Genomic DNA, 18,422 nt, shown 5'->3' with positions numbered 1-18,422 from the left:
ATACTAATGCATGAAAATCCTAACCTCAAAAAAATCACCCGTTATTCTCGAAATTTCCAAACCTTTTATGCTGAATTAAAGTACAAAATTTAGGTATGCAGTTTTGTAGCTTACTAAATTAAAAGAAACAATTATAAAGTGCAAAAATTTTAATAAAGCGCAATTTTCAAGTAGCTGGGCTTACCTTGATTTTTGACAATTTTTGTTTCCTAACAGTGTTTTGCAAAAAAAAAAAAAATTGCCAAAAGTCAACGGTAGGTATCAAATATTGTGTGGGTTGCATATAAGAATTTTGCGAAAAATTCAGATTAAAAAGCTCGAAGTTTTTATGAAACTTTGTCGAATTTTCCTTTTTGTAAACAAGATTGGAATTCGGACTTACAGACGTGGTTCATAAAAAAAATAAGTAAAAATGAAATGAACAAAAAATTGTCAAAATGTCGCTTCCCTATTTGTTTGCTCGTCACTGTAGTTTGTGTTTTAGATAATTACCGGTCTAAAACTTGCTAGGAGTTTCAGTAGTTAGCGATTTCAAAGATCTTCGCGCCCAAACCGAAAAATGCAAGACTAAAAAATAATCTATAAAATTTTTCAATAAATTTGAACAAAGCCTGCCTACACTTTTAAACCTCGACTATCACAAAATCCACTTTTACTCACCTATAAAAAACCACACATGCGCACGCCCATACAACTGCTGTTTATACATTTCACAAAGTACACGCCTCGCCGCCACCACATAGAAGAGACCGACTATGATGCGTGCATCTTGTCGGCGTAGGTTGCGTACCGCATCTGTTGGATCGGATAGAAATGATTGTCTTGTGACGATTTCGACGCCAGCCTCCATGCAACGATTTTCGAGATCTTCAACGGTCTGCAAAAAAAAAAAAATAAAGAACAAATGAATTTAGTGACACATTAGATAGACAAATTTATAATAGCTATTGTCTCGAGGCTCCCAAACATGGTCGTTGTGTCGAATTTCAACTAAATTGTCCAATTCATCATAAAAAACAACTTAAACTTCGTAGCTAGTCACTATATAAAACATATATGTACATAAATAGGTACGTTTATTTTTTTTTTAATTTTTATTGGGTGGCTATTTTTTTAAGTATTTAAAAAAAATGTTTCTGAATTAAAAAAAGACCGAAGAAATTCCATTTTGCAAATGTTCACTTTAATGAAATTAAATTTTAAAATAACTAATTAAATATAATTCGACTTTTTTTAACAGAAGCTTACCACTTTTAAAAATGTTTTCGAATTAAAGTCTATTTAAGCGTTATCTGTCTGACTTGACCTCTTTTTGTAATGCTTCACTTAATTTAATGATTCAATTTAGTTTGAATTTTTAACAGGTGGCAAGCCTGTTTTAAAAATATTTTCCAAGCTATAGTTACTTATACCTTATACTTTATTTAACTTATGTGAGCATGGGTTGTTGCTTTTAAAGATGTGGCAACCCTCTGAAAAATATTATAAGCTTTCTTAAACCTCAGTTCTTTGCCACCCATAATGCACAAAGTCACTCAGAAACTTTTATATTTATACTATTAGTGAGAAATGATTTAACTTGTCAATAAAATTCTTGAACTGGTGGCAACCTCATCAAAAATAATTTCAAAACAATTTGTAACTTTCGTAGAAGTTTTCTCTATTAATACCCAAAATTAAAATATTTGATGTAACTTGCTAACTAAATTGATATGGAATTTCTAAACAGGTGGCAGCTCCTTTCGAAAATATTTTTGAAATAAAGCTTTCCTAAATCTCTCTCGTTTTATGCCCATTTTAAAATATTTCGCTTAACTCTTTAACTAAATTGATTTTATCTTTTGAAATCGTTCTTGAACCCTTTTCGTTTACATCGACACTGTTTTTATATTTTATTTAAATTGCTAACTGATTAAGTCTAAGTTTTGAAGAAGGTGGCAACTTTGTTCAAAAAATGTTCTATACGTTAATCTAAGCTACAATCTATTTGTGTGCCAAATTTCATTGAAATACGTCTAGCCATTTTAGCATGAAAGAGTAACAAGCATAATCAAACACTCACTCACAAACTTTAACATTTACATATAATAATAGTAGAATAGATAATTTTCTTATTTGAGTATTACGCTTGGTGGTTAAAAATGTTGCATATATTTTTATAGCAATTTAAAAACCCGAATTTTCATTAAAAAAGTGAAGTTTTGGAAAAGCGAGGCTAAAATAATGAAGAAGCTTTTTTCTTCATTTGATTCTTGATTCATGATAAATTATCTCATTTCTATGTGCTTATAAATTACAAACGAGCCGTAAATTACGTTAATGTGAACATGCTTTTATGCAATTAGTAAATTAACTTATTAACTTGTTACTGATTACGATAGTTGTAATGCAAGGCATACTCTTAACAAAGAGGCAAACTTAATCTATCAATCAATATCTGTAGGCCTCCATTCAATGAAGGATTATTAAATTATGCCTGAAATTAGACACACTTATTCACATCTTGAACACAATTACTTGCGTCGATGTTTACTAAGGCAATATCTAAAGTCATGCACAAACACACACAAATGCCTTCTGATCTGTTTAGGTGGCTCAATTAAGCACAATGTATTTTACATACATATGAACATATGTGTACAGTAATGAATTCAATGAATGAACTTGAATGCCAGTATTGACGCCTGAAGGTATGCTTTTAATTTCAATGTAGATTTGAGGCAGAGATACAAGCAGCTACATACATTTTCCTCAACTTCAGTATTTAACTATAGAAATTGGAATTACATAAAGAAATATAATATTTATGCTACGTAAGTAACTAAACAACATCTACTTACAACAGAATCTCCCTTCAGCCAGAAAGTATACAATGCCTAAAATGTGGCAATAGTCGCCAGCAGATTGTAGGCAGTTAAGAAGGTCAGACAAGTTCAACAAGAACTTTCCAAGTACGCTTTTCACGCCCAAAACTATTTTGAGGTTACAACAGTGTTGTTGCTGCTGTACGTGTGTACTTAAGTATCTCACATGCGCACATTCACATTCACATTCACATTCACATTCACATTCACAAAATATCCAACTGTAAGCATTTATGCAAAAGTACTTCACACATTCGTGAAGGAGTATGACTCAGAATGATATCAGATTTGCGACAATCTTAACTGCGTTTGCGAAATGAACTCGAGCGGAAGCAGCTCAACTTTCGCAGCATAACGCCTTCCATTTGACAGTTGCTCTGGCGATGCTGATGCGCCACAGATTGAAGTTTATGAAATGTTTGAAATGAAAGCACTCGATACGCCTAATGTGGTTCAAATGTGTGTGTGTGTGTGTGCGTGTGCGTGCATGTGTGTTCTCTAAGGAAAAACCACTTTTATGGAAATAACGCAAGCGTGAAACTATCCATAAACTCGAAGAAAGCTCTAGATATATGCATATATGTATGTACCGACGAGATAGTGGCAGAAGAGAGGAAGCAGACGGACAACGTCTCTTTATATAAATATATATGAATGTAGTTGTTGTTGGTTGCGAGCTGGTAGAAGTTCTGATGACCAAATAGAAGGCTGCAAATACTTATGTACTGAAAGGAAATGTAAATAGGAAATGGGTCTAAACTGTTGACTGACGCCGAGGAAGTAGGTGTGTGTACAAATGTAAATGTAAACTTCTGTATATCATACTTATTTATGTACTTAGCTATGTATAGTATTCAATATAAATGGAAATTGCTGCACAAAATTGCAAATATCGGTACATTTATGTCGGCAAGCACTTGAAGAGTTACTGAAGAAACTGAACTTATGGTTGTGGTAATGTTGGCACATCATCTACTCCTCCTAAAATATACAGTTTGAGTTTGTAGTTCTGAGAATTCTTCGGAGTATTTATATGTATGTAAGCAAACGCATAGTTTATGTGAATAAATAGCAACCCCTAAATAGATTAAAGAAAGGAAATGCGAAATGAGTTACACTTGCTTTTGTTATTTTAAAGGTGAATTTATTCTTAGTTCCATAGTTATATTTGTCTGTATATGGGGTATGCTGACCTTAAATATTATTAAAAATCCTATGGAGGTTATGTATCTTCGACATGAACACTTCTGCAAAAAAGCGAGAAAACAAACTTTGAATCTGCGGCTATGGCCGCCAGAGAATTGTGTTCCGAACTTTTAATTTTTCGGCAGTAAAACGGCAAAATACGTGGAAGGAATTTTTTTCAGATGCTATATACTTAGTTTTTAAAGCGCAGTAGTTTTTGGGTCGAGTAAAAAGGATGACACCTCTAAAATATTCTAAGGCCTAACTATTTGCGATATCTATTAGTAGTTTACTTTCTCTTCAAATGCATGTCTTCTAATGCTACCTGTATACAGTAAGAAAACTAACAAATTATTTATATAACGAACCACGCCAATTCTCCTATGCTTCAATGCCTGAAGAAGATGTTCTTCTCAACTTGATTTCATACTTGCGCTCGCTGCTCTGCCTTCCACTATTCCCCCTATACTAGTCTCCATTTATTACATTTCCTAATGTATTTTATGTGTACTTTGGGCATAATTAAATGCTCATTTACGCTGCTTATGTGCAGACATTTGCGAATAAATTTCATCTTCTGTAGTTTACTGCTGTATACATATATTGCCACAGTTCACGTGCTCACACCGCATTTTGATGTCATAAACTAATTATCAAATGACGAGATACGTTGAAATACATACAGTTGAGATCACCTTTTCGGAATTTGCTTTTATCTTTTACAGTTTCTTCCATTTCTCTTACAATTTATTTTAAATACACCATTACACTGAACCAAAAACACCAACACACTAACAAAAACAAACCAAGAGCCTGCCAGAAAAAGGGCAAGAGGAAGAGTGACGTGACTTATAGAGCTGTATGATGTTATGAATCGATGAATGTGTAGGTAACAGGCCTGCCGATTTGGCTTAAACGGTGCTATTTTTATTTCAAATAGCACCTAATTTTTCTAAGTGTATGGCTTTTTGAAAAATACACCTAGGTCTCTTTTTAAACGGATTTTTTTTTTATGCGGATTTGAATTTATGCGGGTTTTCAAACCATTATTTTGCAGTAGCAATTTTGCTTTTTTGAAAGTTTTTATTACTTTTTTCAGTGTGTAAAAGACAATGCTTCTGATAAATAATTTGTCTTTGTATTCTTACATAATAATAATAATAATGGATTGGCGCTTACACATATGTTAGTATTTGGCCGAGCTTCTCCTACAATTTGTGGTGTGCCCCATGATGTTGTCACACCAAGGGGGAGGGACCTACAGTTTTACGCCGACTCCGAACGGCGATTGTATTTTTATGAGAAGCTGTTTTTCATGGCTGAAATACACTCGGAGGTTTGCCATTGCCTGCCGAGGGGCGACGGCTGTTAAGAAAAAACCTTTTTTTTCTAAATTTTTTTTTTATGTATTCTTACATAATTCATGTATTTATATATAAATAAGATACAATTTATATATTTTATATAATAAGTGTTATTTTTATTATAATAAGTGTTGAAGTGAAGAAATAAATAGTTTTTTTTGCTCAATAATGCCTCACTGGATTTTTTATGCGGGTTTTTAGAATTTTTTATCTGAATTTATGCGGTTTTTGAAAATGTTGGAACGCATCACCTGTTTTTGTATGAAAGTAAAGAACTTTTTTATGCGGATTTTTTTTATGCGGCTCTCTGAGGAACGCATGAACCGCATAAAAAGAGACCTAAGTGTATTGATATTTTAAAACGTTTCGGTTAGGGAGTACCCATGAACCGGTTCTTGAATCAGTACACGATTTTTCTAAGTAGTTCAAAACACTCAACCGAACCGCACCGTTTTTTTTTTAAGTGGTTTGCAGTTCTGATAAAAACCAAAATATTTCTTTTTGGTTTTATTTAAATGATATGACCTCTAGCAGCAAGAGGAATATATTCTTAACAAAAAACCGTAGAGATAACTTATTAGTTTGGTTACATTTTATTAGGTGCCAATAAACTGTTATGTAAATAAATTGTTTAAAATCACTAGAAATTCGCTTGAATTTCGTCACTAACTGTCACTCCTAGTACATGCATACATATAAAAGCTCAAATAACCAAAACGAAGTAAAAATTTAAATCCACTCCCTTCCAATTATTCCCATTTATTTGTAAATCTTTGCAATAATTTATATATGTATCTATGCATGTACATTTTCAGCTCTATAAAAATTGGCTTACCGCAACAAGAGTAGACTGCAGATAGCATGCCCCCAAACGAATAAAGGACGACTCTATGTTTGCATACAGAGAACAAGTCTACAAGATAAGCCAGCCAAGCGAGGTGTGAGCCAGCATAGTTTTCTTTTTGTTCGTGCTAGCGAAAATATTTTATTTTCGCTTCGATTGCCGTCGGGCATTGCAGAGAGCACTTAAATTTGCGTAGCAGAGATTTAAATCGTTTTTGTTCTTTTATTGTTTTTTATTGTTCGCTTCTATTCACTCAGATCGGAGGTGAAAGTTGAACGTACGCTTAAATGAAGAACAAACATACATACATACATAATATGTATGTAAATAATTGCGGTTATACGTAGATAAGTAAGTACATATGTATGAATTTTTTTATCGAATTTTACGCACATACCACGCTTGATGCAAAATTATTTTTTCGTAATCTTTCGCATTTGCTATTTGCCAATTCGTGACATGCACTGAAATGTTCAAAGCTTTTTTGCATGCAAATTCGCCAATGTAGACGACTTTAATGCGAAGTCGTTTCTTATTTGGTCTATAAAATCAATTTATGAAAGACGTTGAGTATTTTCGTCTTCGCAGATACATGTGTGCATGCATATATGTATTTGCTATTAAAGCTAAGCAACAGTGATATGTGCAGTGCAGATTGCCTAGCTCAATTGGAAATTTAGTATAAGCTATTGGAAATGAGCTGTATCTGGGGATTTGGTATTAATAGAAAAAGTATGTAGGCATGCTGCCAACGCTTCAAGTAGATCGATTTACACTACTCTTAAGATATATATAATCGCCCTAATTGGCTATTTATTTGCTACATAATACAATCTTGTTAACAACAAGGCGTTAAAAAGATTATCACTAAAAGCGTATTACCTTTCATTCGACATAAACAAATCTTAATAAAACAGCTTCAGTAAGTTTTCTAGCCTAAAAGATTTTGGAAACTTTAAAAACTAAGTACCAGGTTGACCGAGCTTTGCCCGGAGCGGTTATACTTTTTAAACTTTTCAAGATTTGAATAGCTTTAAACAAATAATTTGGAAAAAAATGGATTTCGATATTTATTAAGTAAATTTCTTAATCCAAAATTTAGGTGGCAACCCTATTCCGAAGTACGCTGGAATGAATGGTACATATCTTGAGCGTATATGTACTGTGTATACATAAAAAAATGTTGACTAAAATTAACAAAATAAAAATTTAAATAGAAGCGTGGCAACCCTGATGGGAAATATTTTCTGACCAAAATTCGCCACAATACCTTTCATTTGATATCCATATTGCGATGTTTTAAATAAATTGTGTAGAATCGAAAATAAGTGGCAACCTTACATTATTATCCTAAAGGATAACATTTTGTATATAGGGAAAGCATTGTTTAAGAACCTTCTCTTGATACCCATGAAGAGTAAAGTAATATTTTACCTTTTTTTCTAATAAAAAATAAAATAAATACGCTATTCAAAATAGGTGGCAACACTGTTAAAAATATTTTTTAATTAGGAATCTTTAAAATACCTCCCATTTGATACCCATATTAGTTTTAATTAATTTGTAACTAATTTCGAACAGGTGGCAAGCTTAAACGAGTATTCTCGGATATACCGCCTATTCAGATAACCTTAAAATCCAAAACATTATCTGTGTACAAAATTTCATCAAAATCGTTAGATCTGTTTCCGAGAACCCTATGGATATATATACATACATATATACAAGAATTGCTCGTTTAATGTAATAAGATTACAAGTGTTCTCTTGAACATCTCTCTCTCTCTCTCTTGATTGGATTGTATTTTACTTTGTATACATACTTGCTGACATTCTTCCCTATTTCCTATTTCGATTTACTTAATTTAAGTACTCATATCTTACCCATTTTGCACCCCATACCAGCAACAACACAAGTGACAGCTATCACAAAAAGAATGGCTGACATGTGTTACGCGCAAAAGAAAACTGCGTTGCCCTGTCTGCCAAAAACAGCTTTCGCCAACGCGTCACCAAGAAAAGCGCAGTCAGCCGAGTTGCCGCCTGAATGACCTCTCAGGAGCGCAGCTGACGCCACATTTGTCTGGAATCTCGAGCGCTTTCAACAACATTCCATTTTGAATTTTATACCCGCTGCTTGCTTGTCATTGCGACACTCCACCTTGCTTGTCAAGCAATCCAACTACTTCGCTGCATATGAGCACCGTAGACACAGCGTACCTGCACGTACATACATATATATTTGCAAACATATCAGCTGTGTACACTCTACATACAACCGCACTCCTCAAATCGTACTGCTGAAGAAAAAAAAAAATCACACTACCTTTTCTGGCTCCTATTTAGGGTAGGGAGTCAACGTAATGTCTCTGCGTTTCGTTTGTGCATTTCTATGCGCATAATTTCGTGTGTGCGTTGCTTTTGCGTTCTGTGCAAGCAAATATACCTTCACAAACATTTGTGTGTGTATGCACGTCGTTGTTTGTTGTTTATCTCTGCGCATTTGTGTTGTCACAACCGCCGCATAACGGGACACAAATGTCGTTCACCGCTACACCGGCGGAAATTATTTACAATTTTATTTCTCTGTGTGCTGTTGGGTTTTGCTTACCAAAATGTAAATAAACAGCGGAATGAATTCACAGGCATGTTTGTGGTATTCCACTTGCTCCTTTGAGTAATTGCGTTACATTGCTATCTGTGCTACTTACACCTTTGTGATTTCCTTTGTAAGCTACTATTTTAGTGGTTATTTATTTACACATAAAAGCTTCCTAGTTTATGTTGGCGTTTCTTAGTACGCATTTAATAATATGCTATTAGTATTTACATATACCTTGGTCATATAGTTCTGGAGCAAGACATTTTCAAGCATTCGAGCTTATGTAAATGTTGTCGTTTCATAGAGATTTTTATTAATAAAATTTCAAATACTAATTTAGTACACGGTATACATATGTGGTGATTGAGCTTAAGGCTGATAGAGTGGCTCCACCGCCCGTCCGATTGTGTCCTATGGTGGCAGAAGATACTGCAGACAACTGCCAAACTACGTCTTACCAAGCTGCAGAGATTGACATGTCTCTCCGTCACTGGATCAATAAACTGCAGCACCCGAGTCGCTTCTAGGATGAACTCCTCTTTTATTTGTAGTCTAAAAACAGCAGCCTCTAGGAAGCTGCAGCTTCGACTATCTAACGACCGCTTCTAAGCAAAGCAGCTTCATGCAGTTATTCTTGGGAAGATACCAAGGTTGGAAATATGTGAAATTTCTGATTCCGTGACTAAACATATCTGCTTTGTTAGAAAGTTAAAAGTGAAAATCCCTGATCGCAAAGAATGGCCAAATGCGCTCGCTGTTCTTGATCCCCGATACGTAAACTGGTACACAGATGGTACAACGATGGAAGGCAGAGCAGGTGCAGGGATATTTTTGTATCTGGCATCAAACGTACAATTCCTATGGGCAGGTGATCAACGGTGCTTCAGGCTGAAGTAGTAGCAATTTTGAACTGCGCAAATTTAAACTGAGAAAAGTGTTTGAAGTTGTGGTGTGTGTAGATCCTATTCTCGAGGGTCTTTTCCAAGATTTGGCGTATTATAAATACCTGGTCTTTGGTGGATTTTCCAGATCTAAAGCCATACTGATAAGGCCCAATCAGTTCGTTGACGGTGGGCTTCAGTCTTTCACACAATACACTCGATAAGACCTTGCAACCTATGCTTAAAAGGCTGATTCCGCGGTAGTTGTTGCGTTTGGCTTGGCGCAAAGACTTACTCACTGAACTTTTTTTGTGCATATCCTTGTCAAAACCCACGACTCCTGCACTGATATGTCACAATAAAATGCATTTTTTTTTGCATACTAAGTTACTTGTGAGTAAAAATTTAAGTTCGGACTATGTTTTTTAAAAGTGGAGACTTTGTAGACTTTGGATAAAATACAAATACAGCGATAATAGTAACTTACATATGTGGCTATTACGATGTGTGTTTTAAACATGCGTAAGATATGGAGACTTTGTATACTTTTATGTGGCGTCACTAAATTAGTGATTTTAAGCGGTGGGGTCTTCAGTTTTAAAACCAACTAAATTAACTAAACATTTCTGGTGATGCTTCTGAGTTTCATCCACTTGCTTATCTACAATCACATACAAATGAACATACATACGTACTTTTTATTTCCAGTTACTTAACTCTCGTATATGCATATGTATGTATGTACTATGTACGTTTTTAGCTCTTACTTAAACATTCAGCAAATTAATTTACTAACCATCTAAATAAATTCCAAGATTGGCTTTCTAATCTTTAATAGAGCATAACTTATTGCTTCGTTCATCGCAAGAGAAACCTCAAATTGTTAAATTATTAAGTGGCATATATATGAATATGCATGCACTTGAATACACACATGTATTTGTGAGCGCATACATATATACTATTTTGCTATGCCTAGTTGAATTTACCATACATAGCACATTTTGCATGGCCAGTAATGGCCGATAGTTCATTTATACAATATTCGATATGGAAACTGCACATACATACATATGTACATTTTGTGACAGTTTTCAGAAATAAATAACTGTGCATACATATGTGTTTATTTATAGATATGAATAACTTTTTGTATGCCTGCCTTTCTGTGTAGTATTCATCACTTACTATGCAAAACATATGCAATGAATTGTTATTGTGGTGCATGTAATGCAATCAACTCGATTGCGTGCAAAATAATGGCTAGCTGTATAATTGAAAGATAAAAAACAACAACAACAACAAACGGTTCAGCAAAAAATAATGTAAACTAAACGAAATTCTGACAGAGCTTGGCAGCATGTTTTCACATATGCATAAATTACGGTTTTCCAAATATTAGCAATTGAATGAAATGGGCTTGCGAAACTAAAGCTGGTTACATAAGTATGCATGAAGGAGTAAAGGAGTCCCGCAGGAGCGCAAGCTTATTGCAAAATAAATATTTATATGTGTATGTTCGCTATTGTATGTATGTATGTAGTATGCGCTCCACTTTTCCAGCTCTCCTCTGCTAACAACCACTGGATTTTCCATACTCACACGTGTCGAAATAATTGTTATTTCATTTTCATTTAATGTAACAAAATTTGTCAATTAATTATTTGCATTTAATTTTTATTGTTACACGAACAACCAACGCATGTTTAAACAATAAATAATGAACAAAAATTAAAACTAAACAAAGCAAAACACGAAACGTAAATACGTAGGTAAAATAAGCTAAAATCGCAAATACAAAACTATTTACTTATTTTAATTTTAATTTTAATATCCTGTATGAATTCCAAAAAAAATTAAAACATATGGCGCCCTCAATTCCTGTAAATATACATACATACTATATATATATATGTAAATACATCTATATATTTGTGTGAATGTAAACAGCTAGCGGCGTACTTTTTGCTGTGGTTGTGCGCATTTTAATCAACAACCACTCAGGAGTGGGTTTTTCTGGCACTACAGTGCGTATACGTAATTTCCTAAATGCACAAACATGGATGGATTCACGTTGGCATGTATGCGTGGTGAAGTTTATGTAAACTGCTGAGCATCTATTTGAATTTATGATTTAAATCGGTTTACATGTTTTCGCATTAAGAGCAAAATAATCAAATTGAATTTTAATGTTGATCGATGATGCACTTAATGCGAATGAGTACGCCCCGGTGCATATGGAAAAGTGCATATTTAGGTGATATATGCAATTAAAGAGATTTGCATATTACAGTGCGAGAGTATTTATTTTTACTCTGTATATACATCATTGGCCAATACAATAGCGCCCCAAATTCAGAGTGATATTGTTTGCCACTAATTTTTTTTATGTACTTTTAAGAATTTTTAATTGAAATACAGTTCTTTCTCTAACAAGACCCATATAAATCCAAGTTTAAAACTTCATAGAAAACAAAAAAAAAAAATATTAAAAAAAATTACATACAAATTTCAAAATTTTTTCCCCGAAGATATAGAATTTTTTTGAGTATGCAGTTTTATATCTCATTCAATTAAGTGGCGACAAAATGCCGTTGATTTTTATGAGGAATAAAATGCGCAACACCCTCGACAAAAAAAAAAAAAATTCTAAAAATCTCTTAATTTTTAGCGAAATCAAAATGGTACTTTATTATACTAAAATTTAATGGAATACAAAACTGGAAATTCAAACTATTTCTAGGAATTATAATAAAAAAACCCATTTCTGTCCCAACAAATCGGAAAGTTTGGATGTTTCAAGCAGTTATGAATTTCGAGTGGTAGGGAATTTCTGTTTCTCTTTCCCCCTATATGGTTCTGGCTTCCACTTTTTCTGACTATGTTTATTTTTTTGACATCTTAAATAAACGGAAAGGCTTTTTCGCATTTTCCGAGACCTTTAGAGATTTTCTGGCGGTTTTTCCGGGAACATGTAGGGTTCTGTAGTTCTTCATGCTTTCCGCATCTGGATTTATCGAGAACTTTTGGGACTTTGCTGGGATTATTTCGCGAATTTTTTTTTTTGAGAATTTTCGTCAAATTTCGTAACTTTCCGTAGTTTTTTTTTTTTGATAATTTGGGTCCTTTCGTAATTTTTTAGATTTTTCGAAGACTTTCCGCCCGCTTTCAGAACTTTTTGATATCTCTTTAGGATAATTTGGGCCTTTTCGGGATTGTTTTTGGGATTCTTTTCGATGTTCTGGAGACTTTTTGTCCACTTTTGGAATTTTATGGGGTGTTTTTGGGAGCTTTCATAATTTATCGAGAGCTTCTACATTCTAATATTGGCTTTGCATTTTACGAACGCTCTTAAATTAAAACTTGGTATTTTATTTTAAAAAAATATGAGGTAGACTTTGCCTTATAAAGTCAAAATTAAGGTATAATCGATATACATTTCTCAAAGTTATAAAAGCAAAAAGTTAAATAAAAGGCTCTGCTTTTATAAGCATAGCAGCATACGATATATATCTGATTTAAATTCAAGAGGTTTGAGAGTCGTGGAAGTAAAAAAATGTTTGAAATGATTCCTTCCCCAAACAGTTGCGGGGCCTTAAACGATGATGTTGAGATTCCTGTCAGGATCAAGAATTCCCACTTAGTTAAGTTAAGAAGCTAATTCGGCCGTTCACGGTTCACTAGTGATCAGAGGAATTTTGGAACTTTGCATGCCTTGGTTTTCGTTCAGCGCCCGCCGAACTGACATGGAGCAAAGGAACACTTTTATTCACACGGGGAAAAATAATCTACCACGAGGTTGACCAGCCAATCTGATTCACTAGGCGTTTCAGCCTGGTTTGGATGCAATCAAAGTGCCCAATAGTCAACTAATTGTTTACCTGACAGTATTGACCTCCGCTTGAAGCTTACTGAAAAATTTTAAAGCTTAACCTAACTCACGACTGTGTTTAAATTTTTTTTTACCAGATATCGATAAGTCTATTTTCAAAATAATTACAGTTAAAAACTGAATTGCATTTTTCTTAGAACTCTTATTAATTTTGCGTTGATTTCTAATGCCCTGAAACTTTAGCAAAATGAAATAGTTAACGCATAAACTTTAATTGCCTTTCGGCAAGCAGCTGAGCAATTTCAACTTTGAACCAATGCAACTGACATTGTAAATTAACAGTTTCGCTCCAAAAAGGCAATGAAGAAATAACTCAAAGAATATTTCAACTTTTTCTGTGAATTCTCAAGTCATTCCCGTTGCTTCGTTAAGGTAACTTTTCCCCAAGGCTAAGAAAGAAAACATATTAATTCGAAAATGAGGGCAAGCTGCAGCGGTACGAAAAGAGGAACGATTCCTTAGTGCATTGCAGCTGCAATTTATGCTCAGTCAAAGCTTTGAAACTGAACGAAATATGAGTCAAACGAAATTCACGCTCACTCACACGCACGCATTACCAAATACGAACGACTTAGCTACGCATAAATTTTGTAGAATTGCAGAAGCAGAATTGCAAAAAGGCAAATGCTTGGCAGAGACATTTTTTCAGTTCTGTTACTTTAATGGTCAACACTGAAATCGGCAAAGAAGAAAAATGTGGCCTTTCTAGCCAACGCACAGTTACCGCAAATTATCTAGGTATTTGGTTGTAACTGTATTCCGCATTGAATTTTGCATATTCGTACCCTATAGGAAGCTCTAAGATTGCATTTTATGCACCTTCTGTAAAATGTCTCACAAGTCAGTAGCGGCGTAGTTAGCTGTTCGAGTTTTCGAACAACTTTCTGATAAGCGACTAACGACATCAGACTTTGAATTGCCAAAGCTGAAACAAAAGTGCAATTAATTGGTCTTCTCGTGAATTTCGGCTATGGTGTTGCATGAAGGCAGCCGCTTTTGGTTCTGAGATCGCACGTTCGAGTCCATTTCAATGGGGTTAGGATTGTTTTCCTTTAATCTAGTAGTTTTCCCTGCAGGGTTGCGGCATGAAATTGTGTGTGCACAACCCAAGTGTGTGTGTGTGTGTGTGTGTGTGTGTGTGTGTGTGTAGATTCGATTTGAATAGGCACAATCTCAATGGGCGGCATATGTCAATTTAGGGATTTTACTGGCATTTAACTCCATCGCCTCCATCGATTGGCTTAACGAACTGTTTGCTGTTTCTGTAGAAATTTTGTAAGGATTTCCTTGCTTCTTCAAAGAAGGTTGACTTAAAGTGTGTTGGACGAAAGTCCAATGACGGTGCGGTGGTATCTTGTGTCCTATAAATCTTGTAACTGTACTGATCAGTATGAGTTCGATTGGCGAACGAGTATCTAGGTACTTTAAGAATTTTGAAGACAAGCCGTACCCAGATTGGGAATATCTCGTTGGAATGATAAGATTTGGGTGGCCTTTCTGAATCCATGAAGAGCTATGAGCTGCTTTACATTTCTCAATGGCTAAATGACACCGGCGATCTAATGATCGCATAACTTTTGAATTCTATTGGTTGGGCCACTTTATTTGCCAGCAACATTTCGACGCCGTACCTTTAGGCGTATCCTTTAGTTAGGCTTAGTTATTGGGCGGACAAACGTAAGAAACAGCAGATAAATGGCAAACCAACAAGCAGCTTCCCATACACGTACTAAAATAACGGACATAAAACATTCAAGGACAATGGATAAGCAAAAAGAAGCTACTCGATCAAAACGTTCGTTAAACGGATCCTTAGGTAAATAATAGGCACGCCCTCAACGGTGGAGAAGCTTTTGCCATCTTATCAAGCTTTTTGGGTGGTGGGTTGCATTAACCGTCAGCGGCTCAAAGTTAGTATTCATAGCACACATAGCTAAGAGACTCTATGAGCTACACGCGCAGGCGCATCTCTAAGCACTGAATAAGCATTTGCAATCGCTTGTAGTATGACCTACTTTCATGTAAGACCCGCAAGCTTCTATGGTCTTCGTTCTGAAGCAGGGAATCTTACATTGAATAGAAAATATATAGTTTAGTAAGTCACTGATCAACAGATCCTTACTGGAAGTTGATTAAAAATTGATTGCAAAATTTGGTTATAGAAACTTAATAAAAGCTTTCAAAAAGACATTTACTTTTCGGAATTTTTAAATTTGTTGCTGCGAGTATGCACATTAGGGTGCATTACTCGCCATGCAAAAAATCTCGCTACTATTTTTCCATCGGAGATATAAAATTTAAGATATTTTAAGACGTGGCCTGGATCTATTTGAAAATACAGCCAAAAATCGACTTTTTATAAAAAAAAATAAAATATAATAAATTGTATAACTTTGGTACAAAAACCACAACTTTGCTTGGTGATGCACCGTAATGCACATATATATTTATATACATTGAAACATTTGTATGCACAAATGTGTGTAAGTGGAAGTTTTTAATTACGAGCCTTTTCATTACTCACTTCATTAAGTCTCTCATTCGCCGTACACAATAATCTTTTAGTAGTCCAATAAATATTACCACTTGACAGAAATATCCGCACTAAAGTGAAATGTAAAAGGGTGTGTAGCCGGTAAAGGCACCGGAAGGCGTTGAAAATCAAATTATGAATTTGCTGCACAAGACTTAGCTGCCACAAGTATTTGCTAATAACTCAAGCAGTCAACTATGCAGGCACTTATCAGGAAAGAGCCAGCGACATGGCGTATACTTGACATTAATTTAATATTCTCATTTCCAGCGTAAGCGTCACCGGCACACATGCTTAGGAGTAACTACATTCGGGTAAAGATGCATAGACGCAGTTAGTTATGCAGGGGTGTGCTCGTTTTTGTTGTTGTTGTTGTTGTTGTAATATCAGTTAAACGCTTACCGGTAAATGAATGATAAAAGGAAATAGGAAAATGCTGATAGCGAAGAAACTTTTGGCGCGCAAGTTAGTAAGTGAACTGAGACGATTATAAGGAATCGTGTGGCAATCCATTTTATCAAGACAAACAACCCGCCCCCCCCACCTGCATCCCACGCGCGCGCTTTCTACACTTTCTAACTTATAAAATGCCATAAATTATAAGTCAAATGTTGCGCATGACCGGCAACAAGAAAGCTAGAAAGCAGCTAGGAGAGCAGATGCAATGACGAACAGAGCTGCAGGAAGGACGCAAGGAGGAAATAGTGAATACGCGAAAACTAATTTGTTGCGCAGTGAGTTGAAATAATTTCATATTGAAAGCGCTGACAAAAACATAATTGGCCACTTGAAGTTAACGTTAAGGTGAAATTCGTAAAAAGTTGCACAGCTGAGTGACAAACCAAAGAACAAGAAGTAGTGGAGAGTATGTGGGTGAAGGCATACATATTAACCAACTACAGTTGTTTACACGAGTAAATGGGCGATGTAGTGGCGCAGTAGAGGTCGAGTAAACGCTGACTTGGCTAAAGCCACACACACACGTGGCTAGCTGAGAATTCAATTAGTGAAATGCGGTGTTCTGTTGAAGAAAATTGAAAGAAAAGCGAGCGAACCTTGAAGTGACAGTTGACACAAAGAGTTGACTGCAAAGTGACATGAGAGTGGTGAGAGAAGCAGCATTGGCCATTTCACTGTATGTATGATTGTGTAAGGCTGCGTAAAGAGTTGGGCAAACTCCATCCATGTGAAAGTTGCCAATCAAATGGACTGGTGATGATGGAATTGTGTTGGCGTGGTTGGTTACCAAAGGAGGCTAATTAGTCGTTGGGCTATGGCAAAACGTTAGAGAAGAATCAGTAGAAAAATGGTTATAATTATTATAATAAAATAGCTATTTAATAAAATTCATTAAACAAGTGATAATAATATTAATAATAATAGCAAAAATGATTTTAAAAAAGTCGATAATTGTGTTCATGATATTTTTAATCATCGATAATAGCGGCGATAAATATGTTGGTAATGTAAAAGAACTAACTTTTTAACGGCTTTTCTTAATATGAAAAATAAAATGTTTGTACAATTTATAGAAGTCGAAAAAATCTTAAAGTTTTGACACAACAACGTTGCTATGGCTTAGTCTTATAAAATCGAAATATAAAAATCGGGGGAGAACTTATATGATTTTCTTGGCATTATTCACTTGTCGTTAGTTTTCGGTCACTCTCGAATGTAATTCGAACATACCAATACGACTTTTTTCATTTTCGGTCGCTCGCTGAACATTACTATAGCTTGCACGTGAGATAACTCGTCGTGAATTTGAATGCCTTCGTCGGCCCATCTTTTCATGTCTTTTCATGCATGTCTTTTCGCCGGCATTGTAATGAATCATTATTAAATAGGACAGAATTATTTTCACAGCTTATCAAATAAAAATAAATGATGGTAAAATGTACCTAAATTCAATTAGGCCGAGTCTTTTGTTAATCTAAAAATTTTTTACGAAAAAAACGAAACATAAATTTTACATATCCGGACAGAAAAAATGATAGCTTTTGTACAGCACTTCAGTTAGAATATAGGTCAACCAAAAATGTCATGCATAATAAGAATTCAGAAGAGGTATTTAGTTCTGTATTTCTGTGCTGAAAATTATGTGTGAAATCCATTACGTAGATGACACTCGTATTTTCATTCAGATATTTTATAAATAGAAAAATCCAAAATCTCGAAAATTACCTGCCTTTGTAAAATGCGTGGCATTCTGTGCTATATTTATATTAAAAAGTTAATTGATTCGACCATATTGAAAA

The 18,422-nt window shown here is 34.8% G+C and overlaps 1 protein-coding gene across 2 annotated transcripts in view; it reads right to left on the bottom strand.

The window, feature by feature from the left end:
• The window catches only part of LOC118735949 (gamma-aminobutyric acid type B receptor subunit 1), a 448,224-nt gene that overhangs the window by 172,777 nt on the left and 257,025 nt on the right, over positions 1-18,422 (bottom strand). For both annotated transcript variants that reach the window (XM_036466004.1, XM_036466006.1), the window contains exon 6: positions 661-877. In XM_036466004.1, coding sequence (XP_036321897.1) covers positions 661-877 — 217 coding nt within the window. The remainder of the gene's footprint in view (positions 1-660; positions 878-18,422) is intronic.

The sequence above is a fragment of the Rhagoletis pomonella genome, unplaced genomic scaffold (assembly GCF_013731165.1).
Source record: "Rhagoletis pomonella isolate Grant_MI unplaced genomic scaffold, Rhpom_1.0 Rhpom_scaffold_00003, whole genome shotgun sequence".
Lineage (NCBI taxonomy): Eukaryota > Metazoa > Arthropoda > Insecta > Diptera > Tephritidae > Rhagoletis > Rhagoletis pomonella.
This window is presented reverse-complemented; position numbering and strand designations above follow the sequence as displayed.